This window comes from Coenobita brevimanus, chromosome 31 (genome assembly GCF_032717465.1).
Source record: "Coenobita brevimanus isolate Jiangsu-jjx chromosome 31, ASM3271746v2, whole genome shotgun sequence".
NCBI classification, from domain to species: domain Eukaryota; kingdom Metazoa; phylum Arthropoda; class Malacostraca; order Decapoda; family Coenobitidae; genus Coenobita; species Coenobita brevimanus.
The window spans coordinates 30,922,154-30,944,823 of NC_136984.1; the positions used below are offsets into that span (position 1 = coordinate 30,922,154).

Genomic DNA, 22,670 nt, shown 5'->3' on the forward strand with positions numbered 1-22,670 from the left:
ACCTCCTCCTCCTCCTCCTACCCATCATCATCATCATCACCCCCTCCGTCTCTTCTTTCCCCCTTCTCCCCTCTTCTCCTTCACCTTGTCATAATACTCCCCCCTCCTCCTCCCCCACCCCCTCCTCCCCTCCCCCTCATCCTCCTCTTCCCTCACCCCCCTGATCCTCATCCTCATCCTCTCCCACAGCCCCTCATTCTCCTCCTCTCCCCCACCCCCCTTGTCCTCATCCTCTCCCCCACCCCCCTTGTCCTCATCCTCTCCCCCACCCCCTTGTCCTCATCCTCTCCCCCACCCCCTTGTCCTCCTCCTCTCCCCCACCCCCTTGTCCTCATCCTCTCCCCCCCCCCCTTGTCCTCATCCTCTCCCCCCCCCCCTTGTCCTCATCCTCTCCCCCACCCCCTTGTCCTCATCCTCTCCCCCACCCCCTTGTCCTCATCCTCTCCCCCACCCCCTTGTCCTCATCCTCTCCCCCACCCCCTTGTCCTCATCCTCTCCCCCACCCCCTTGTCCTCATCCTCTCCCCCACCCCCTTGTCCTCATCCTCTCCCCCACCCCCTTGTTTTCATTATCCTCTCCCCCACCCCCTTGTCCTCATCCTCTCCCCCACCCCCTTGTCCTCATCCTCTCCCCCACCCCCTTGTCCTCATCCTCTCCCCCACCCCCTTGTCCTCATCCTCTCCCCCACCCCCTTGTCCTCATCCTCTCCCTCACCCCCCTTGTCCTCATCCTTCTCTTTCTTCCACCTCATCCTCTCCCCCACCCTGTTCCTCCTCCTCCTCCTCCTCCCCCCATCCCCCTAATCATCATCATCCTCTTCCCCCACCCCCTCAACATCATCCTCTCCCCCACCCCCCTCTTCCTCATCCTCCCCCTTCCTCTTCGTAATCATCCTCTCCCTCACCCCCTTCATCCTCATCTTCTCCCCCACCCCCCTCATCCTTATCTTCCCCCCACCTACTCATCCTCTCGCCCACCCCCCTCATCCTTTCCCCCATCCCCATCCTCCTCATCCTTCCCCTCATCCTCTCCCCAATCCCCTCCTCCTCCTCCCCACTTCCCTCATCTTTCTCACCCCCACCCCCCTCAACCTCTTCATCCTCCCCTTCTGCCCCTCTTCCCCCTCGTCCCCCTTCCTCTTCCACCCCTAAAACTCCTCCTCCTCATCCTCGTCCCCTCTCCTCCCCCTACTTCTAGTCCCTTCCTCCCCCTCCTCATCCCCTCTCCTCCCCCTCCTCATCCCCTCTCCTCCCCCTCCTCATCCCCTCTCCTCCCCCTCCTCCTCATCCCCTCCTCCTCATCCCCTCCTCCTCCTCCCCTCTCCTCCCCCTCCTCCTGATCCCCTCTCCTATCCCTCATCTCCTCTCTGTCCCCTTTTCCTCCCCCTCATTCCCACTCCTCATCCCCCTCCTCCTTCTCAGCCCCTCTCTTCCCCCTCATCCTCATCCCCCCCTCACTGTCCCCTCATCCTTCTCCCCTTCGTCCCCCCTCATCCTCTTCCCCCTTCTAATTCTTGTCCCCCTCCTAATCCTCTTCCCCCTCCTAATCCTCTTCCCCCTCCTAATCCTCTTCCCCCTCCTTATCCTCTTCCCCCTCCTAATCCTCTTCCCCCTCCTTATCCTCTTCCCCCTCCTAATCCTCTTCCCCCTCCTAATCCTCTTCCCCCTCCTAATCCTCTTCCCCCTCCTTATCCTCTTCCCCCTCCTAATCCTCTTCCCCCTCCTTATCCTCTTCCCCCTCCTAATCCTCTTCCCCCTCCTAATCCTCTTCCCCCTCCTAATCCTCTTCCCCCTCCTTATCCTCTTCCCCCTCCTAATCCTCTTCCCCCTCCTAATCCTCTTCCCCCTCCTTATCCTCTTCCCCCTCCTTATCCTCTTCCCCTTCCTAATCCTCTTCCCCCTCCTAATCCTCTTCCCTCTCCTAATCCTCTTCCCCCTCCTAATCCTTGCCCCCTCCTAATCCTCGTCCCCCCTCCTAATCCTCGTCCCCTCCTGATCTTCGTCTTCCTACTCCTTGTCCCCTCCTGTTCGTCCCTCTTCCTCGTCTCCTCCTCTTCCTCCTCGTCCACATCATCGGCCTGAAGAGCCGATGATGTGATATGTATTTTAGTCCAGCTTTTCCACGCGTTTTTTTTTTTTTTTTTTTTAATGTAGTCTTTATTCAATGATATTTTCGCCTGTGCAAATAAAGTCGTCTTCTGTGTGTTTTAATTCCAAAATATGGTAGAGCGAAAAAAAAAATTTGGTGAGCTCCTGGATTTAGCAATAGGGCATCATAAGGCCCGGGTGTTGAGCAGTGGTACAAGCTTGCAAGTTTTGCCACCAGATGGCAGCACCAGTCTTGTCAGGAACAGCAAAACATATGACCCCATCCCTGTGCAACCAAAAATACTGTAGTTCAAAGAATGACCAATAGATGGCAGCACTAACAAAGTCTGGTGCTGCCATCTATTGGTCATCCTTTGAACTATTTTTGGTTGCACAGGGAAGGGGTCTTATGTTTTCCTGTTCCTGAGAAGACTGGTGCTGCCATCTGTTGGGAAAAATTGGAAGCTTGTACCACTGCTGAACACCCGGGCCTTATGCTGCCCTATTGATGGCCCCCCCCCTGATTTTTAGCTTGGTAGATGGTGCCACCGTCGCCTATCGGAGTCGACGGTGCTGCCATCTGTTGGCAAATATATGAACTAATTTTACCAGTGCTGCCATCTGGTAGAAAATATGTGAACTAATTGTACCAGTGGTGAACACCAAGGCGTCATTCCCCCCTGTTCATCCCTGGGCCTGGTAAGTATTGTCTTGTACACTACTACAGAGGATACAGGAAACAGGGTAGGTAGTATTGCCACCACTTTATTTTGTACTCCAGTGTTACACACGTTACATTCAAGGTACATTGTATATGAGGTTCAGGGCTGTGAAAAAGGATGCTAATAATGAAGGGGAAAAATGTTAATGGAGAGAGAGAGAGAGAGATAGAGAGAGAGAGAGAGAGAGAGAGAGAGAGAGAGAGAGTCAAGGAGGGGGGGGGTCTTTTCACAATTCCTAACCCAGAAAAAAAGGTAAAGCTGCTTCTGTGGACTCCGCCACGCCATATCAAAATATCAGACTGGATGGTTGTAGTGGTGGTAGTAGTAGTAGTTCTAGTCACAAGTTCATCTGAAATGTGAACCCAGTGGACTGCAGGCTGAAGCTGTGTAACTTATTTTTCTGGCCAATCTCGATAATGATAAAGGGAAGACGACATGGCTAGGAGGGGGGGAGGGGGCAGGATAATGACAGCATGACGGGGGTATGGGATATGGGGCATGGGATATGGGGTATGGGATATGGGATATGGGATATGGGGTATGGGATATGGGGTATGGGATATGGGGTATGGGATATGGGATATGGGGTATGGGGTATGGGATATGGGATATGGGTATGGGATATGGGCAGGAAATCTGAGACAGTTTAGTGATAAATTACTGGTGATGGGTGGGAAAATAGTGATCAGCAGTACACAATAATTCCAACCTGCAGTCCACTGGGTTCACATTTCAGATGAACTACTACTACTACTACTACAACTGTATCTCTCTCTCATGCGTCTCCCCATTAACTCTTTCTCACATACAGTCTCATCTCATCTCCCCTTATGTCTATATTTCCCCTCCCCCCTCTCTCTCTCTCTGTCATATCCCTGTATCATACATCTCCCCCTTATCTCTCTCTCTCTCTCTCTCTCATATCCCTTTATCAACATCTCCCACCTTAACTCTCTCTCCCTCACACACACACACACACACACACACACACACACACACACACACACACACACACACACACACACCATCTACCCTTCTGTGTACCCTGTCTCTCTCTCCTCTATAAGGAGTAGGTGGTAAACTTTTAACACAGTGTAAAAATCTACATAAACAGTGTGGGGAAGTTCTATACTGTATCTATAATATGTAATACCAAAGATGCCACTGCAATATGATCACTGGCCCTCAAAAATGGTTATGTATTTTTCTATAAGTATAAAATCTGTAAGTGTTGATGTCTTTCCATATGCTGTTGTAATTATTATTTTGCTGCCAGCTTGAGTAGTGGCAGCTTTGGTGTTACATGATACACTAATACATCATACAGATTCACAGAACAATGTTATAACTGATTGACAATACCAGCAGCACATTGGGCTGTACTCCATACAGTACTTTGCCCAAGAACAGAAGACAAAGAAATTTGGACCAAGTTAAGGTAAAAGGGGTACAGACAGGCAACTGAAACAAGATTTTAACAATGTGCGTACAAGAATTTATTTGTACAAAATGACCTTCGTTTACTACACATATATGGTACATGGCTATACTGTACTCTCTTCACCTTAACGTGGCCCAATTTCCATAATTTTATAGTTTAATTTCTCGAAGCTCAATGCCAGAAACAATACATCGTTTTCCTAGCACTTCCTCATGACAAGTACTATCAGGTGTTACAAGTACTGTACAGTGATAATGCAAGAGATGTGTATTTTAGGCCAGGTTAGAGTAAAAAGAGTATAGCATTATTAGTTGTGCATTCAGACAAACTTTGTATTATTCTGACATTCTCTGAACCCTGTGTGGATCTGTTTTACAGTAACTTATTTAGGTCATCACAAGAAACTAATGGAAAAGGGACTGGCTTTTGCACTGATGTGTCTGAACGCAAATATATTATGCACCATACTGAATGGCCTCAGTAAAAATTCATTGTGAAGTGGCTGAAACTACTTTAATTTTCTGCCTGCACATATCAATGACTTTAAGTATGAACTAACTACTAATTATTCTTTATATATCAAAAATTCTTTGACTATCTTACTTCTTCGATGGAACACATTCTGTCCATTTCTCCTTTCTCTGAAATCTCCATTCTTGGAGATTTCAATGTTCACCACCACATTTGGCTCTCCTCTCCTTTCACGGATCCACCTGGTGAACAAGCCTACATCTTTTCTATCCTTAATGACCTAGAGCAGCTTGTACAGCACCCTACCCGTATCCCTGACCGCCTTGGAGAGAGCTCCAACATACTTTACCTCTTCCTCACAACTAATCCTTCTGCTTACTCTGTTAATCTTTTCTCTCCGTTGGGCTCCTCCGATCACAACCTTATTACTTTAACCTGTCCTATCACTCCAGTACGGCCTGTGGACCCCCCAGGGAAACGTCGTCTGTGGCATTTTGGAGCCACGGACTGGGAGGCCCTCAGGCAGTACTTCTTTGATTTTCCCTGGAATGATTATTGCTTCCATGGCCGTGAGCCATCTGAGTGTGCCTTGCGCATTACGGAGGTTATTCTCTCGGGCAAGGAAACATACATTCCTTTCTCATATCCTTTGACTAACGCAAGAAAGCCTTGGTTTAATCACGCTTGTTCTAATGCTGTCCGCAACAAGGAGAAGGCCTACAAAAGGTACCAGAGCCAACCCACCCCTGAATCACATCATCTTTACGTTTCTGCCCGGAATCGTGCTAAGTCTGTTCTTCGCTCTACTAAAAATAATTTCATCCGTACTAAATGCTCTCAACTCTCCAACTCGAATTCTTCCCGCTCCTTCTGGCACCTTGCCAAAAATCTTTCTAACAACTTTACCTCATCATCCTTCCCTCCTCTTTTCTACTCTGATGGTTCTGTAGCTATTTCTTCTACTGATAAAGCAGATCTCTTCGCACAGACTTTCTCCTCCAATTCCACCTTAGACGATTCCGGTGCTGTTCCTCCATCACTTCCCCCCTCTGACTTCCTCATGGCTGACATTAAAATTTCTTCAGTTGATGCATTTTCTGCCATCACTGGCCTCAGTACTAACAAGGCATATGGGCCTGATGGGGTCCCTCCTGTTGTTCTCAAGAACTGTGCTTCTGTGCTTACACCCTGCCTAGGCAAACTCTTTCGCCTTTGTCTGTCAACTTGTACCTTTCCTTCTTGCTGGAAGTTTGCTCTCATTCAGCCAGTCCCAAAGAAGGGTGACCACTCCCAACCCTCCAACTATCGTCCAATTGCTTTAACGTCCTGTATTTCAAAACTTTTCGAGTCAATTCGTAATAGAAAAATTTTAAGGCATCTTTCCTATCACAACCTTCTTTCCGATCATCAGTATGGGTTCCGTCAGGGACGCTCCACTGGCGATCTTCTCATCTACCTTTCAGACTCCTGGTCATCCTCCTTTCGGGACTTTGGCGAAAGCTTTGCCATTGCACTTGACATCTCAAAGGCTTTCGATCGAGTCTGGCATAAATCTTTAATTTCCAAACTGCCCTCCTACGGTTTCTATCCTTTTATCTGTGCCTTCATCACTAGCTTCCTCTCTGGTCGTTCTATAGCCGCTGTTGTAGACGGCCATCGTTCTTCTCCTAGATCTATCAACAGTGGTGTTCCTCAGGGCTCTGTCCTATCACCAACTCTCTTCCTTTTATTCATCAATGATCTTCTAAGCTGTACATCTAACCCTATCCACTCATACGCTGATGACTCCACCCTTCACCTTTCCATTCCGTTCCCGCAACGTCCATCTCAACAGTTACATCAAGAAACAAGGGATGAGGCTATGGCACACTTAATGTCTGACTTGGCTCGTATCTCTGACTGGGGTAAAAATAATATGGTTGTCTTTAATGCATCTAAGACTCAGTTCTTACACCTATCAACCCGACAAAATCTTTCACAGGTATACCCACTAATGTTTAATAATATTCAGCTTAATCCTGCATCATCCTTGAACATGCTTGGGGTTTCATTTACTCGGGACTTATCTTGGAAAGATCATATTACATCTCTTGAAAAATCTGCTTCCAAGAGATTGGGTGTGCTAAGCCGACTTCGCTCTTTCTTTACCCCTGCACAATTGTTGACTCTATACAGGGGTTTTATCCGCCCCCGTGTGGAATACAACTCTCATGTGTGGGGAGGCTCCCCACATACAGCTCTTCTCAATAGGGTGGAGTCAAAGGCTTTTCGTCTCATTAACTCTCCTCCGCTTACTGACTTCCTTCAACCTCTGTCTCTTCGCCGCACTGTTGCATCTTTATCTCTTTTCTATCGCTACTTTAGTGGTCACTGCTCCTCTGAACTGTCTGCTTGCATTCCTCCACCTCTACGACGGGCGCGTAGCACCCATCTGGCAGCAAACTCTCATCTCTTTTCTGTCCAACTCTCTAATGCAAGAGTTAACCTTTACTCCCAGTCTTTCATTTATGCAACAGGTCAGCTCTGGAACTGTCTCCCTCTGTCTGTATTTCCTGCTGCCTATGATCTCCAGTCTTTCAAACGCAGTGTGTCCAAGCATCTCAAAATGATCGGATCTTGAATTTGGCTCTCTATTGTATTTTGTTTTTCTCTTGGAGGGAACTGTTACTGCGGGCTTATGGCCTTTGGTTCCTTCTTCTTCGCATTAAAAAAAAAAAATTACAGTTCTAACCTTTGATTTTTTTAAAAATGCAGCAGTGATATCCCCCTTCCACACACACACACACACACACACACACACACACACACACATAATCTTTAGTGTAAAAATTCCCTGTACATCATAATAGTCCAGTTCAATTAATATACAGCCATTTATATGTACAAAACACACTAGGGTACAGTATATGCATAACCACCTTCTACCTATGGTCAATAAATAAAACTTCAGCAAGTGATCATGTGATGGATGATGGAAGGTGTGAGTTGCGGAGCTTGGACAACAGGCAGTGGATTGCAGCAGCCTGGTAGGGAAAGAGAAACTGTGTTACTAGAGTAATAAGTGGAATATCTGCTTAGCAGGAGATATGAGGAAGTTTCGTTAACTTGTGACAATATAGACCCAGTTTTTTGCCCCACCCAATCCTACATCACACCCAGCTTTTTTTTGAGCATCAGCATAATAAGAAATATTACCATGATAGTCATCATTTTTATCAATATCATGTTTTTCCTGCTGTCTAGTCCCAGGCTCCTCTGAAGGTGAACCAGTGAACTACAAGCTCTTATCTTGCAGTCAATCCTCCTCCTTTCAGGGGATAACAAGACTGGGTACATGGTTATATCAGTGCCACTGCATGAAGGCATCCTTCAATAGCATCTTGATACAACAAAATAACAAAATCCTACTTATATATATGCTTTCTGGTTCTTGATCCTACCTAACCCAATCTTTTAGTGGAGTTAGGGTAGTAAGGATGAAAAAAAAAAAAAAAAAAAAAACTAGTAGTAATCATCTCAACATAAACCAAAAAAAAAAAAAAAAAAATGGATGAATGGTAAGATTAAGGGGGGGGGTTGACTAAGGCCATATTCTCATCAGTTAAAGAAACTGTCTAATATCTTTCCTAAGTGACTATTCTGCATATTACTCCTTACTATCCTCTTGTGTCATTTAAATCATTACAATATCTCCATACTCAGCATAAATGACATACAAATTGATACTAACCAGCCCTATCCAAAAATAATTAGATAAGGAAAAGATGCTAGGCAGTTTCCTGAACTGATAAGAATACAGAACCAGGAGTTATGCCAATACAACAACAATTAATGCAATTTTGTGGCCAATTACACAGGCAGCTGGAGGTACTCAGTGCCAACGAGGCAACGGGTACCAGCCTCACTTGCCCACCCCTCAGATGTAACCCTTACAGTGTCCATCCAGCTGGACCACCTTAACCCACTAAACCACCAGCCACCATAGCAACTGACATGGTGTATAGCAAACCATTTCACTTGTCACTCAGGGGCACTACATGAGAGTGAGAGAGAGAGAGAGAGAGAGAGAGAGAGAGTACATCAAGGAGTCAGGAGGGGATGGGGACAACATCAAGAGGGGGGATGGAGACTACGTAAAGAGGGGGGTGGGGATGGGAACTACAAGTCGAGAGGGGGATGGATGGGGGGTACATCAAGCAAAGAGAGGGGGGTAGGGGACTACATCAAGCAGAGAGAGGGGGGTAGGGGACTACATCAAGCAGAGAGAGGGGGGTAGGGGACCACATCAAGCAGAGAGAGGGGGGTAGGGGACTACATCAAGCAGAGAGAGGGGGGTAGGGGACTACATCAAGCAGAGAGAGGGGAAGGGGGAAGGATGGGGACTACATCAAGCAGAGAGAGGGGGGTAGGGGACTACATCAAGCAGAGAGAGGGGGAAGGATGGGGACTACATCAAGCAGAGAGAGGGGGAAGGATGGGGACTACATCAAGCAGAGAGAGGGGGGTAGGGGACATCATGCAAAGAGAGGGGGAAGGATGGGGACTACATCAAGCAGAGAGAGGGGGGTAGGGGACTACATCAAGCAGAGAGAGGGGGATGGATGGGGACTACATCAAGCAGAGAGAGGGGAAGGGGGGAAGGATGGGGACTACATCAAGCAGAGAGAGGGGGGTAGGGGACATCATGCAAAGAGAGGGGGAAGGATGGGGACTACATCAAGCAGAGAGAGGGGGAAGGATGGGGACTACATCAAGCAGAGAGAGGGGAAGGGGGGAAGGATGGGGACTACATCAAGCAGAGAGAGGGGAAGGGGGGAAGGATGGGGACTACATCAAGCAGAGAGAGGGGAAGGGGGGAAGGATGGGGACTACATCAAGGGGGGAAGGATTGGGACTACATCAAGGGGGGAAGGATGGGGACTACATCAAGGGGGAAGGATGGGGACTACATCAAGGGGGAAGGATGGGGACTACATCAAGGGGGGAAGGATGGGGACTACATCAAGGGGGAAGGATGGGGACTACATCAAGGGGGGAAGGATGGGGACTACATCAAGGGGGAAGGATGGGGACTACATCAAGCAGAGAGAGGGGAAGGGGGAAGGATGGGGACTACATCAAGCAGAGAGAGGGGAAGGGGGAAGGATGGGGACTACATCAAGGGGGGAAGGATGGGGACTACATCAAGGGAGGGAGGAGGGACTACATCAAGCAAAGCAGAGATGAGACAGAGTAGGGTAAGAGAGGGGGTCACTATCAAGTGGGAGGGTGGGGATAGTGGATAGAAATGGGGGGAAGGGACAGAGGATGGCTGGACCCCCACCTGTCACTACTACTATTATTATTATTATTATTATTATTATTTTGAGTGGGGTTGGATGGAGGGGACTACGCTGAGTGGGGGAAGAGACAAAAGGGGGAGAGGATGACTGCTCCCCCTCCTTGCACTATTATTATAATAATAATTACTATTAATATGATGATTATTATTATGAGTAGGGGTGGATGGGGGGACTACACTGAGTGGGGGAAGAGATAAACAAAAAGGAGAGACGATGATGGCTCCCTCACCTTCCACTGTTGTAATTATTATTTTCATTATGATAAATGCAACCACTGTTACTATGAATTTTACAACTTTCACAAACAAGACAAATGATAAAGAAGGAATAAGATCATTTTTAATCAAGTGGACATTAATTGTACTTAAAATAAAAACAACTGTCAACTTCAATACATTAATTACCTTGGTATCACAGGGTGTAGGAATATCATGAAGGGTGAGTATTTAGGCGCACTTAGGTGTCAACTGGCAGTTCGCCTCACCCTTATGGTAGCTGATGGCTTGTCCTTGTACCTCTGTTGTGAATGGGATCAAATGAATAACTCTTGTTGCTAGGATAACTTTCAGAACAAAATTGGTTTAAAAAGAAATAATAAAACTGTTAAAAATCACTCCTGCAACCATTTAACCATTATGGTATACAACCGTTCAGTGCCCCATCAGCAGCACAGGTGCCTGGGTCTACACAGCTTAGCTCAGGCTGGATTATGAGGCAAGTGACCAGTTGCTCTTTCTTGAATAAGGAAGGGGTTGGCAGTGAGGGGGGAGAGGGAGGAGGAGGAGAAGGAAACAGAGAGGATAATGAGAATGAAGAGGTGGAAGACGCTGGCACTATGAGAAGGGGGGGAGGGGGAAGCTGGCACTGAGAGAGGAGAATGGAGGAGGAAGGGGCTGGCAATGTGATAGAAGGAAAGGAGAAGGAGTACAGGGCTGGCACACACACAGAATAAAGGAGGAAGAGGCTGGCACTGAGATGGAGATGAGGAGGAACAGGTTGGCACTGAGATGGAATGAGGAGCTGGCACAGATAGAGAGAGAAAAAGGAGTGGGCACTGAGAAACAAGGAGGAGGAGTAGGAGGCTACAAATGAGGGGGGAGGGAGAGGGGGAGAAGGAAGAGTAGGGGAGGGGCACTGAGAAAGAGTGGGGGGGGGAGCAAGGGAAGAGCACTGAGAAACAGGGGGAGGGGGGAGTAAGGGAAGGGCACTGAGAAAGGAGGGAGAGGAGAAGGCTGCAAATGAGAGAGAGGGGAAGAAGGAGGAGGAGAAAGCTCTGTGAAAGAGATAAATGGTGGTGGTGGTAGTGCTGAGGGGGAGGGGGGGGGAGCAAAGGGGCTGGCACTGACAAACAAGGGAAGGAGAAGGAAAATACTAACACTGAAGGACAAGAGAGAGAGAGAGAGACAGGAGGCTGGCATTAAGACAGCAGGAGGAGTAAGAGGCTGGCACTGATGGAGGAAGAATAATGAAAACTGTGTTGACTGAAAAGTTACTAGTAAAGAAGTTTCAATCCTAAGATCAGTTACTAATAATGTGTCATTATGTGGGTACCAATAAAATATTATACCTGACCCTTTCAATATGATGTCTTTAAAATATTTATTTTCATTATTCACGGACAATTTACATTAATAATATTTTACTTTGAAGAGAGTACTAGCAGCGTCTTGACTATGAGACGTTCATCTTGGTTCGATAAAATTGTTAAAAATTTTAAAAATAAATAAATAAATACTACATATCATACTGAAAGGTTTGGGTCCAAATCACAAAATATTATCCACAGATGAATTAAATTTACTGTATTTTTTAAGACAGAAATGATTGACTTGCATCTTGGCTGTAGGTGGTTCGTCACAATTCAACAAAATTGTTAGGAGAATTAATGTTAAAAATATAAAATACATCATCATACTGAAAGGTTTAATGGGTCCAAAGCACAAAAGGTTAAACTTCAGTAGTTTCTTTAAATATATGGCCACTGTTGCAGATTATTTACTTCAGCATTATATGAACCTCTAGTGATGAAGTGTCTGAAAGCTATATTTATATCCTCCAGTTATGTCTCCTGAAATCTTGGCTGGAGGTAAAAAATAAAGAACATATATATATATATATATATATATATATATATATATATATATATATATATATATATATAAACCAATTAAGAAAAGACATAATATAATAATAATAATATTAAAAACTATGCAAAAAATGTTATGACAGATTTGGTCAGTAATATAAATCCACCTGACAATCATCCAGATATCAGTGGAGTTTCATTACCTTGTAATAAATACACAGCTGGACACAGACAAACAAAGGTAATTGTATACAGTGACAGCAAACCCAGGCAGATATGACTAACCTTGCATCATCCAGGTATCGGTGAGTGACAGGAGGCGTTTACCAAGAGACACTGCTTGTTTGGGCGATGCTAGAGGCCTTGTGTGTTGCTGCTGCCCCTCCACAGTGGATGATGGGCAGGCCAGAGGATGAGGGGTGACAGGGTGGAGGAAGTGGGTGGCCCGGCTGAACAGTTTGGCCTGCCACACTAACAATCCTGCTCGCTGGCTCAGATCTGATACTTCCCGAATGCCCTGTGGGATAACAAGTCACTTTAGCCCCTCCTCTGCAATTACACTGATTTTTAGTACTGTATAATCCTGCTGTATACAGACAACTTTATTCTGCTTGGGTAAGTATAACATACTGGAGAGGCCAGACACACCACTAGAACTGCCTGTTTATACACAGCATCCCAATATTTCTTCCCCAATTCCTACCTGAGAAAAGGGATGAGGTAGGATCCCCCTTCCTCCCCACCAGAGAGGGAGAGTATAACAATCAAACAGCATACCCAGTGACATATGCCACAGTCATTAACACATCACCTAACAATCTCAAGTAATGGTTCCATCTTGTAAGTACAACCTGGTTAATCATCTTCCCTTTAGCACTTAACTCCTGTAACACCTACACTTATAAAGTACTGTATTAAAGGTACCACTCAACTCTTTCTCTACCATCCACACATGCACTACTCAAAATGACAATGCAGTTACTTATACAAACCCCTAATACAAAAGTGCTCCTGATGTTACCAGTAGTTACGTTTATGGAAATCTGCTCATATAATAAGAACATAACCTATGGACAAAAATGGGGACTGGGTGTTTAACCACCACCAACATAACCTATAATCTCTCTATCTATTGCCAGACGCCTCAATCCCGTTTGGGGTGGCCACAAACAAATCGCCTCCAAGTCGCCCTGTCCCCAGCCATTTCACTGCCCTGCTCCCAACTCACCCCCCCCTCTCTCATATACCTCTCCACCCCATCCCTCCATCTCATCCTTGGCCTCCCCTTCCCTCTTCCCCCCTCCACCTCACTCACATACACTCTCTTCGTCAGTCTTTCACCCTCCATCCTCTCCACATGGCCAAACCACCTCAGTGTGTTCCTCATAACGCTTCCTATCACATCCACATCCACACCACAACGCTCCTTTAGATAATGCTATATATATAAGGCAATTTTAAACAAGAGTAAAGGTTATATCTAAAACACACAAAATTAGCAAATAATAGTGCACATCCATTGGAATGGATGCATGAAGATCTCAAGAAAGGCTATTAGAATTGAAACCACATCCTCAAACTCCTGACTCTGGAAACTGATTGCATACAACCATTATAAACACGAGTGAAGTAACCCTTAAAGGATTAATGCTGCTGGCAATCCATCCATCATCCAATCCTTTGTTGCCCCATGAGAAGTGTAGGAGTGAGGAGCGTAGGAGGCTGCTGGCTATACATGGGAATAATTTATATTACTATTGCCAGAAGCTTTAATTCTGTATGGGGCGACTAGAAACAAACTTCTTCCACAATGCCCTGTCCTTTGGCTGCCCTCCCTCTAACTCGTATCCTCCTCTTTCATTTATCTTTCCAGTTCATCCTCCCATCTTATCCCCGGTCTCCCCCTCCACCTCAAGCACACACACTCCTAGTCAGTCTCTCGTTCTTCATCCTCCCTACATGGCTTGTAATTTATGCCAGTAATTAACCCTACAGTTCACAGAAAATTATTCCCAACATGTTACAAAACTCCAGGCTACTTGATATCTTAATCTTGTGCCAACTGTTGTAATGTCTGAGGTGATACACTGGCAAGTATTTATAATGGTGCCTAACCAAATAACAGCAGGAATAAGCCTCCATAAGTTTACTATTAACAAAAATGGTTTAGTTTCTGTTACTCTGATATCCCATCTAAATGACTTCATTATGTAGTGTTAACACTAAGTGAAGACAGACTTAGTACACAAGCCATTTTACAAACAATGTAAGCTTAGTAAAGTATATAAGAGGGATGCCTTCATGTGGTGTGCTGGTCCACTCCACTGCCAGGTTTGACAAACATACCTCAGCTCCCTCCCTATCCCCAGAAAAATGGATGGTGAACTGCTGGAGGAGGGCAGCTTCAGCCCACAGTTCACTGGGTTCACATTTCAGATGTGCTTTAGGACGCTACTGCATGTGTTGTGTGGTGCTGGGTGTAGGATTTGTGCATTACACTGACAAAATATAATAAACATTACCTGTAGTGCTGCCAGCCAGTTGGGTACGGCCTGGGGCAGTCCAACAGACAGGTACTTGTATACAATTGTCATAAGTGCTGCAGTGAACCCATTTTCATTGTCCTCTTCTCTCCTCTCATTGCTGCAGCCTTCAGATGACCCCAGTGACCTGGATGATGCTGAAGATGGTTTGGTTGATGATAAGGATGAGGTATTGGTTGACGCTGCTGACAATGAGGGTGATGTTCTGCCAACCAGCACATGCACCAGCTGAGCAGAGCAGCCATTGACCTCACTAAGTACACAGCTCTGGAAGTGTTGGGAAAGATATAGTGTATGACAAATAAATAAATAACTACATCAATTCATCCCAACTCTTATTCACCCATCAAGTTAAATAAGTAAACTGAAGTGTCAGTGAAAGTGTAAAGTGATGCATCATCATCACCATCATAATCATCATCTGGACCTCCTTTCCCACCCTAGGGCAGGGTGAGGAGTAGCAGTGTCCTGACAGCCCAAGTCTGCCCATTCCAATGGACCACACTTCCATTCACTCATCATTCAAGCCCCTTGAATCCTGGCTCTAACTGATATGCCAAAAACTTTCACCATATTCTGCTATGATGCATACAAGTACATAAAGCATTTTCACGTTAGGAAAAAGAAAAAAGAAAAATGAATGAACACCAAGATTTTTTTAATGAATGAACACCAAGATTATTAAACTGAACGAAATGACAAAATTATTAACATGATTGAACACCAAGATTATTAACCCCTTAACAGCGGGGTGTCATTTTCGTGACACTCGGGTACAATGGATCATACCGCAGGGCGTCACTTTTGTGATTCTGTGTTATTTTGAATTATCCCGGGCTTTCAAGTGGTGGCTTGTATCATCTATCAGTACTGCCAATGTCCAACACTAGTCAGCACTCCAAATCTCATCTGTACTCCCATCCACTGTTAACATTTTAGCGAATTTCCCCCGTTCCTGACTCCCCTCCCTACCTCCCCTCCATTACCCTGTCCTCTCACCTCCCCGGCCGCGCTGCGCTAAGCAAATCTCCCCCGGATTTTTCCACAGATTTCATCCATTGAAATAAGCCCTATGCCCTATACTTATACAAAATAATATATACCAAAAAAAAATAAGGTAAGTGATAGTGGTATACACCAGGAATTGGCTAAGTATCACCTGACAACACCTCATATGCATTCATTTGTGACATTACCACGGTAATTTCCCCTTTGAATTATGCCTTATAATCTATTTCTGTAATAAAAATATATATCAGAAAGGAAGGGAGAAGCGTAAGTGACATTTACATTCACCTTGAACTACCTATTTCTTTATGTATTGCCGAGATTTTCTACCAATAATTTATTAGCATGTAAGTTAGCAGCTGTCAGCCCCATTGTCACTGTCAACCCTTGCCTTCTCAGATAAGCCATGGCATTTAGTTCCTTGTCCTCTGTTGTGGTCAAAGCATGTCGCACTCGCGCCTCGCCATTTCTGCCGCTTCTGCGCCCATTGCATAGGGCCCCGTGACCTCTACACCCAGAAAAAGTCGTGAAGGAAGCAGGAAAGGACTAAGTGACTCTGTAGTGGTACGTGAACTAGCGGAATTATCAATGGTGGCGATGGATAGTGATTTTGACCTTTCGGGGGATTTGTGTGATGAGCCGGGTGAGGAAATCATGCCAGAAACTACTAGTACGAGTGCTTCAGTGTCCCAAGTTATCCCTAGCTCCAAGGGAAAGGAGCCGTTAGTGCAGAAAGGGAAGGAATTTGGGAAGGGAGTGAAAAGGCGGTGTGTTAGCCCCGGAACAATGGCCCCGCGTGACCCAGCCAGCCATGAGTCCCGAGTTGATTCACCTCCCCATTCCCCAAGCCCCACTTCACTCATTTCTTCCTCTTCTTCTGCTGAATTATCTCCGGAGTCTTCGTCATCGGAGTCACCACCAGCATCAACAGTGAAGGCTGGCCATAGAGGAAGAGGAAAATCCCTGACCCGTAAAAGTAGAGTTTCTAGTAGAATAAAAGCTGCTAGTGCTGTACGGCAACCCAGGGTCAGTGCGAGTGACCTTGAACGTGATAAATCTGCCTCACAGACACCCTCCACCTTCATCCACCCTACACCGCCATGACAGGGAATCCTGGACGCCTTCGCGTGGATGGAAGGGTCCAATTTTGTCCCAGAACATCTTGATTTTGATGAGAGTTCCTCAGGAGTACAGCCTGCCTTCACTCTTGACGAGGATGCTGAGTGTGTAGACTTCCTTTTGGCCTTCCTAGATGATGAAGTCATGCAGCACATATGTGATGAGACCAACAAGTATGAATCACAACGTGCTGCAAGTGGTACAGGTGCAGCCAAGATGCAACAATGGTCCATGCTGGGAGTGCAGGAGCTGTATGTGTTCTTCGCCATCATGCTTCTCATGCCACACTCAAAGAAGCATGAGTTGGAAGAATACTGGTCCATGGACCCCTTACTACCCTCACCCACCTTCAATAAGTACATGGCCAGAGATTGCTTCCGGAACATCATGGGAAACCTGCACTTTGCTGACAACGATGTACCTTCCCAAACCGACCCACTCTGGAAGATCCAGGAGATTCTGAGCAGAATGAAAGATAAGTTTATGACATTCTTCCACCCCTTTCAGAAGGTTGTCATTGACGAATCCTTGGTTTTGTTCAGAGGACATCTTAGGTGTGTGCAGTACATTCCAAGCAAACACCATCACTTTGGAATCAATATCTTTGTACTGTGCGACTGTAAGACGGGGTACATCCTTGACTTCGTCATTTATTCAACCAGCACTGTCGATCTTGATAAAACACACCCCCTTGGCTTCTCAAGCTGTGTAGTGAAAGTGCTCCTTGAAAGGTATTTTGGTGGGAATCATGTGCTGTATACAGACAACTATTATACAGCACCGAAACTTGCCAAATACCTTTCAGAGCACGGCATCGGCTCCTGCGGCACTGTGAAGAGTAATCGTGCTCACTTCCCTAAATTCCCAGAGGCAGGAACCTCGCAGCGAGGAGACGTGCATCTACGCAAGTCTGAGAAGATGCTGGCAATACGGTGGCATGACAAGAGGGTCGTGCACATGCTCACCACTGTACATAAGGGGGAAACGACAGACAGTGGGAAGGTCGACCGTAGGACAGGCGAACCTGTGAGGAAACCTGATGCTGTGTTAGACTACAATATCAACATGCGGCTGGTGGACAAGTCCGACATGATGATTGGAGAGATCAGCTGCCTCAGGAAGAATACTAGGTGGTGCAGGAAAGCTTTTCTGCATCTCATAGACATGACGATGCTGAACGCCTTCATCCTGTACAAGATGAAGGTCAAGCCACCCAAGTCCTTCTCCCTGAGGTTGTTCACCAGGACTTGTGTTCAGCAGCTGCTTGAAAGATATGGTAGGGTGACAGCAGCAACTCCAAGGTGCCATCCAGTAACACTTCCCGACCGACTTGAGCAGAGGGCATATATGGATCGGCACAGACTGGTGCAAATGCCTGCCACAGGCAAGAGGAAGGCTGTGATCCGCGGGTGCCAGGTGTGTGCACATACCACCCGACGCACACCTGAGCACAAACGCGCCTCTTGGCAGTGCGCTGAGTGCCAGGTTCCCCTCTGTGTTACCTGCTTCTTTGATTACCACAGCCAGAAGCAGTTCTAAAAGTGCAAGTGGGAAAGGAAAATAATGTGGATATAATGTGTAAATAATGTGTAAATAGCAACTGAAAGCAATGGATGTACAATACATATGACTGAACAGTGTAATATAGTTTTATGTTACTGAAAGTGACAGTGAATAACATAGTGTAAGTAAAATAGAAGTGTAAATATTGAAAATATAATAGAGAATGTAAATAGAAATGTAAGTAATTAGTAATATAAGAATATGAGTACAAATACTTGATGTTATAACAGTGAAAGTGAATCCGTGGCTCTCTACGTATTTTACTGAATGAAAAATTGAATGACTTCAGTGACAATAAACTAATACTACTGAAAGGAAACTTATGGATAAAGACTCCAGAGATATATAAATGTTATACAGTAACAGAAATATAAAGTGTGAGGGGTTTTATGAATAATAAATGACAGAATGCCAACAGCGAACTAGAGCAAATGGGAAGGTCATACGTGCTCGTAATTTTCATTACTTTCACAGTGGTTTTTTTTTGGAGTATGGATCCCAAACTACTTGAAAATCATAAAGTAGTGTTTATAGTGTTAATATCTGGCTGTGGTAATCATATTACGGTTATCAGGAAGTGTAAAGTGGAGACTTCGTTACCCAACTTCAGAGGTCTCCACAAGTCCTACGGTAATCGACGAAGGCTCAACAAACATCCCAGGAGAAAGCTGAAGGTATGTGCCATAAGCATATATAATTTTAATAGTCTAAGACTAATAACTGATTTTTGGCAAATATTTTTTGAGAGTCTGTCGGAGCCCGAATAACCCCGCGGGACACGCAAAACATTGGGAAACATGCCCCCGGTGTAGGGGTTAATAAAGTTTGCATACTAGTACATTAGGGATTTTCACAGAAGGACAGGAACTGGATGACCAACTGTACAGACAGAATATGTAAGGGACAACCTCTGTGGGAAGACCAAATGTGTCTGCCACAGTTTACGAACCAACATACCTTAGTGGTCCAACCAGCAGCTGGATCAGTTGTAAATAAGAGCTGGCAGGTTAGGTGGAACAGCAGGGTGAGGGGTCTCAGTTCTGGTATAGGGGTGGCGGCCATCTCAAAGTTTAATGCCTACACCTGCCCCAGATCTCAGCAGCCAAGCCAGGACGTCCCAGCTGGCGTGGCCTTGGATGAAGGTGACAGGCCAGTAGTGATGGTCAGGGGTGTCTGCTTCCAGGGTAACTGTGGATAGTTTACTCAATTCAGGAAGCAGCGTTGGTGCCATCACCTCGCACTTCACACCAGGATACTCACACATTCCTCAAAATCTGGATGGAATAGTAATGGGGCGTGAATGGCTGTTTGTGTGTCAACTTTCCTGACAGCACAACATCAAAGGTCACTGCTAGTGTGTGTTTCTCAAAAAAATCATACATGACGGCTTAAAAACCCAACTGTTACAATGAAAATCTTCAGACTCTGAGGTAAACTGAGAGAAGAAAAAGTTTTGGAATAAAAATAAATTGAACAGTTTCCTCTCCAAGTTTTCTTTTACCTCTAGAATGTAAACCTGTCCAGACCACCACTTCATCACCAAAACACCACCAGCACTAACATCATCATCATCATCCGGACCTCCTTTCCCACCCTAGGGCAGGGTGAGGAGTAGCAATGTCCAGACAGCCCAAATTTGCCCAATCCAATGGGCCACGCTTCCATTCACTCATCATTCAAACTCCCAGAATCCTGGCTCTACCTAATACGCCAAAAACATTCACCACGTTCTGTAGCTTCACATAAACGTATCCGACTGAGTCAATCCGGATGCTGCCATGCTAAAAAGGGGTGCCAAAATCCCTGATCACACACTTCTCACAACATTCATCCAGCCAGCTCGATCTCTTGTCAGTTTCCTAGCCTCACCAACTTCCAAACCTCTCTTCCTCACACACTCATCCACCATATCTCTTCACCTTCTCCTTGGTCTACCTTGCCTCCTCCCTCCTTCAAATTCGCTCAGATATACCTTTTTCACCTCTCTATTGTTGTCCATTCTCTCCAAATGACCATACCATCTCAGTACACTCTCTTCGATTCTGGTGTCCACCAACTTCCTCACTCCACACCTTTCACGAATCACATTATTTCATATCCTATCCACTCTCTGTACTCCACATGCATTCCTCAGCAGTCCCATCTCCACTGCTCTTACTCTTGACTTTTCATTTTCATGCCACACCATAGTCTCATATCCATATGTTAAAGTTGGCTATAACACTCCTTCATGTAAGCCTCGTGCAGGTGCAACACTCAAGCCTCTGTTTCTTATCAAGGCCTTCATTGCACCAGCTACTTTTCTTCCTTGTGTCACTCTACTTTCCACTTCTTTTGCACATTTTCCTCTCTTTTCTATCACTGCCCAGGTATTTGAACTCTCTCACCAATTCCAGTCCCTCTCCATTCACTGTAACATCACACTGAGAGTCACCTTCTCTCTCAATACCCATCACTTTACTCTTTTCTACATTTACTCTCAAGGCATGACGCTTACAGATATCAGCAAAACTCTGCACTAGTCTACCCAAGTTATTGTCCGGTACTTGCAAGCAGCACTGCATCATCAGCATACAACAAATTTGAGATATTCGCACTTCCACCTTGAAAAAAAAAAAAAAAGGAATAAACAGAACACCACCTGCATAAGGCACCACCTATACAGAAAAAGACATCTCTCTATCTATAGCCCGACGCCCTAATCCTGCAAAGGGTGGCTGTAGACAAAACACCTCCAAGTCGCTATGTCACCCACAATTTGACTGCCCTCCCCCTAACTCACTCCCCCCTCCCTCATATACGTCTCAACTCCATCCCTTCACCTTATCCTCGGTCTCGCCCTCCCTCTCCCTCCCTCCACTTCACCTACATACACCCTCTTAGTCAGTCTTTCTTTCTCCAGTCTCTCCACATGTCCAAACCACCTCAGTGTATTTCTCCTCATTTTCTCAATCACATTTAAAAAAAAAAAACATTACCTGCATGAGACACTGCAGCCAGGGTTCAGCAATGTCCAGCGGCCGCGCTTCAGTGCTGACTGCTACTTTGATCAGCACCTTGGACAGCTGGGCAGGACGTTACAATTAGTATTAACACTCTCAGGCTTCTATAATCCCTCTTTGATTAATATCTGGTGTTGGCTAAAATAAAATGCTAGAGTTGTACTGAGCATACATAATCAATCCATCCATCTATCCATTTATCTATCTATCTATACCCTGAAGCCATAGTCCAGTAAGGGGTGGCCACAAACAAATCGCATCCATGTCATCGTGTCCCCTGCCATTTTGTTTTCCTCCCCCCAACTTACATCCCCCTCTCTCATTGCCATCCATCTACCAACTTACCATAACAGCCTTTGTCTATCTATCTATTGTCGGATGCCTTAATCCCGTAAGGGGTGGCCACAAACAAATCGCCTCCATGTCGCCCTGTTCCCCGCCATTTCACTGCCCTGCTCCAAGCTCACACACCCCTCTCTCATATACCTCTCCACTCCATCCTTCCATCTCATCCTTGGTCTTCCCCTCCCTCCTTTGTGGTACCGGTATTCACCTCCTTAGCCTAAGACTCACCTCTTGCATGTAAACCCTATTGGGCCACATCTGGTTGGGGCACCGTAATCCACTAAACCACCACGGCTCCATTTGACGGTATGGTTGGGGCAGCATAACATCTGGTTGGGGCACCATAACATCTGGTTGGGGCACCATAACATCTGGTTGGGGCACCGTAACATCTGGTTGGGGCACCGTAACATCTGGTTGGGGCACCATAACATCTGGTTGGGGCACCATAATCCACTAAACCACCACGGCTCCATTTGACGGTATGGTAATCACCCCTTTACAGTCAAGCATTTGTCTTGTCACTCAGTGCTGTGTCACCTTTAGGCAGCACTACATTGAGTGAGTGGATAGTAGTTGCCCCTACCTACCACAGTTCCTGTGACTAACTCTCAGACCCTTTAGCACTAGCTGGAATAAAACACTAGAGGCTGCCAGAGATCAAGCAGCATGGAGAGTTGCTGCCACTAGGTGACAAGGGTCGTTTCCTTTTTGAAGGCTCCAACATGCTTGCATGCATCGGCCTTGGTCACCTCATGGTGGCTCCCCACACTGCTCAGCCTCTGGCAGCTTTCCTATTTAGTCCCTTATCCCTGAGGTTTCACTCAATGACCTTGTCCCAGGTCTTTTTCAGTCTGCCTCTCACAACCCTATCCCCAACATTAACACCTCTCACTTTCAGTACCCAATTATCATCCCTCATCCTCTCCACATGCCCAAAC

General features: G+C 45.9%; 1 protein-coding gene across 1 annotated transcript; it reads right to left on the reverse strand.

Annotated features, from left to right (window-relative positions):
- Positions 1–10,500: 10,500 nt before the first annotated feature.
- Positions 10,501–19,444, reverse strand: LOC145395537 (uncharacterized). The gene is made up of 3 exons (XM_080269145.1): positions 19,340–19,444; positions 14,672–14,959; positions 10,501–10,580 (listed from the first exon to the last, which is right to left on the reverse strand). Exons 1-3 carry the CDS (start codon positions 19,442–19,444, stop codon positions 10,527–10,529), a joined length of 447 nt encoding a protein of 148 aa, XP_080125271.1. The 3' UTR covers positions 10,501–10,526.
- Positions 19,445–22,670: the final 3,226 nt, after the last annotated feature.

What these genes read in the sequence shown, in the direction of transcription:
- LOC145395537 (XM_080269145.1), bottom strand. Translation starts at nt 19,444, where the DNA reads ATGGCCGCCACCCCTATACCAGAACTGAGACCCCTCACCCTGCTGTTC. An exon ending in CTGCTGGTTGGACCACTAAG is followed by an intron (nt 14,960 to 19,339) that starts GTATGTTGGTTC and finishes CAACACTTCCAG; the next exon opens with AGCTGTGTACTTAGTGAGGT. An exon ending in ACTGGCTGGCAGCACTACAG is followed by an intron (nt 10,581 to 14,671) that starts GTAATGTTTATT and finishes CATTCACAACAG; the next exon opens with AGGTACAAGGACAAGCCATC.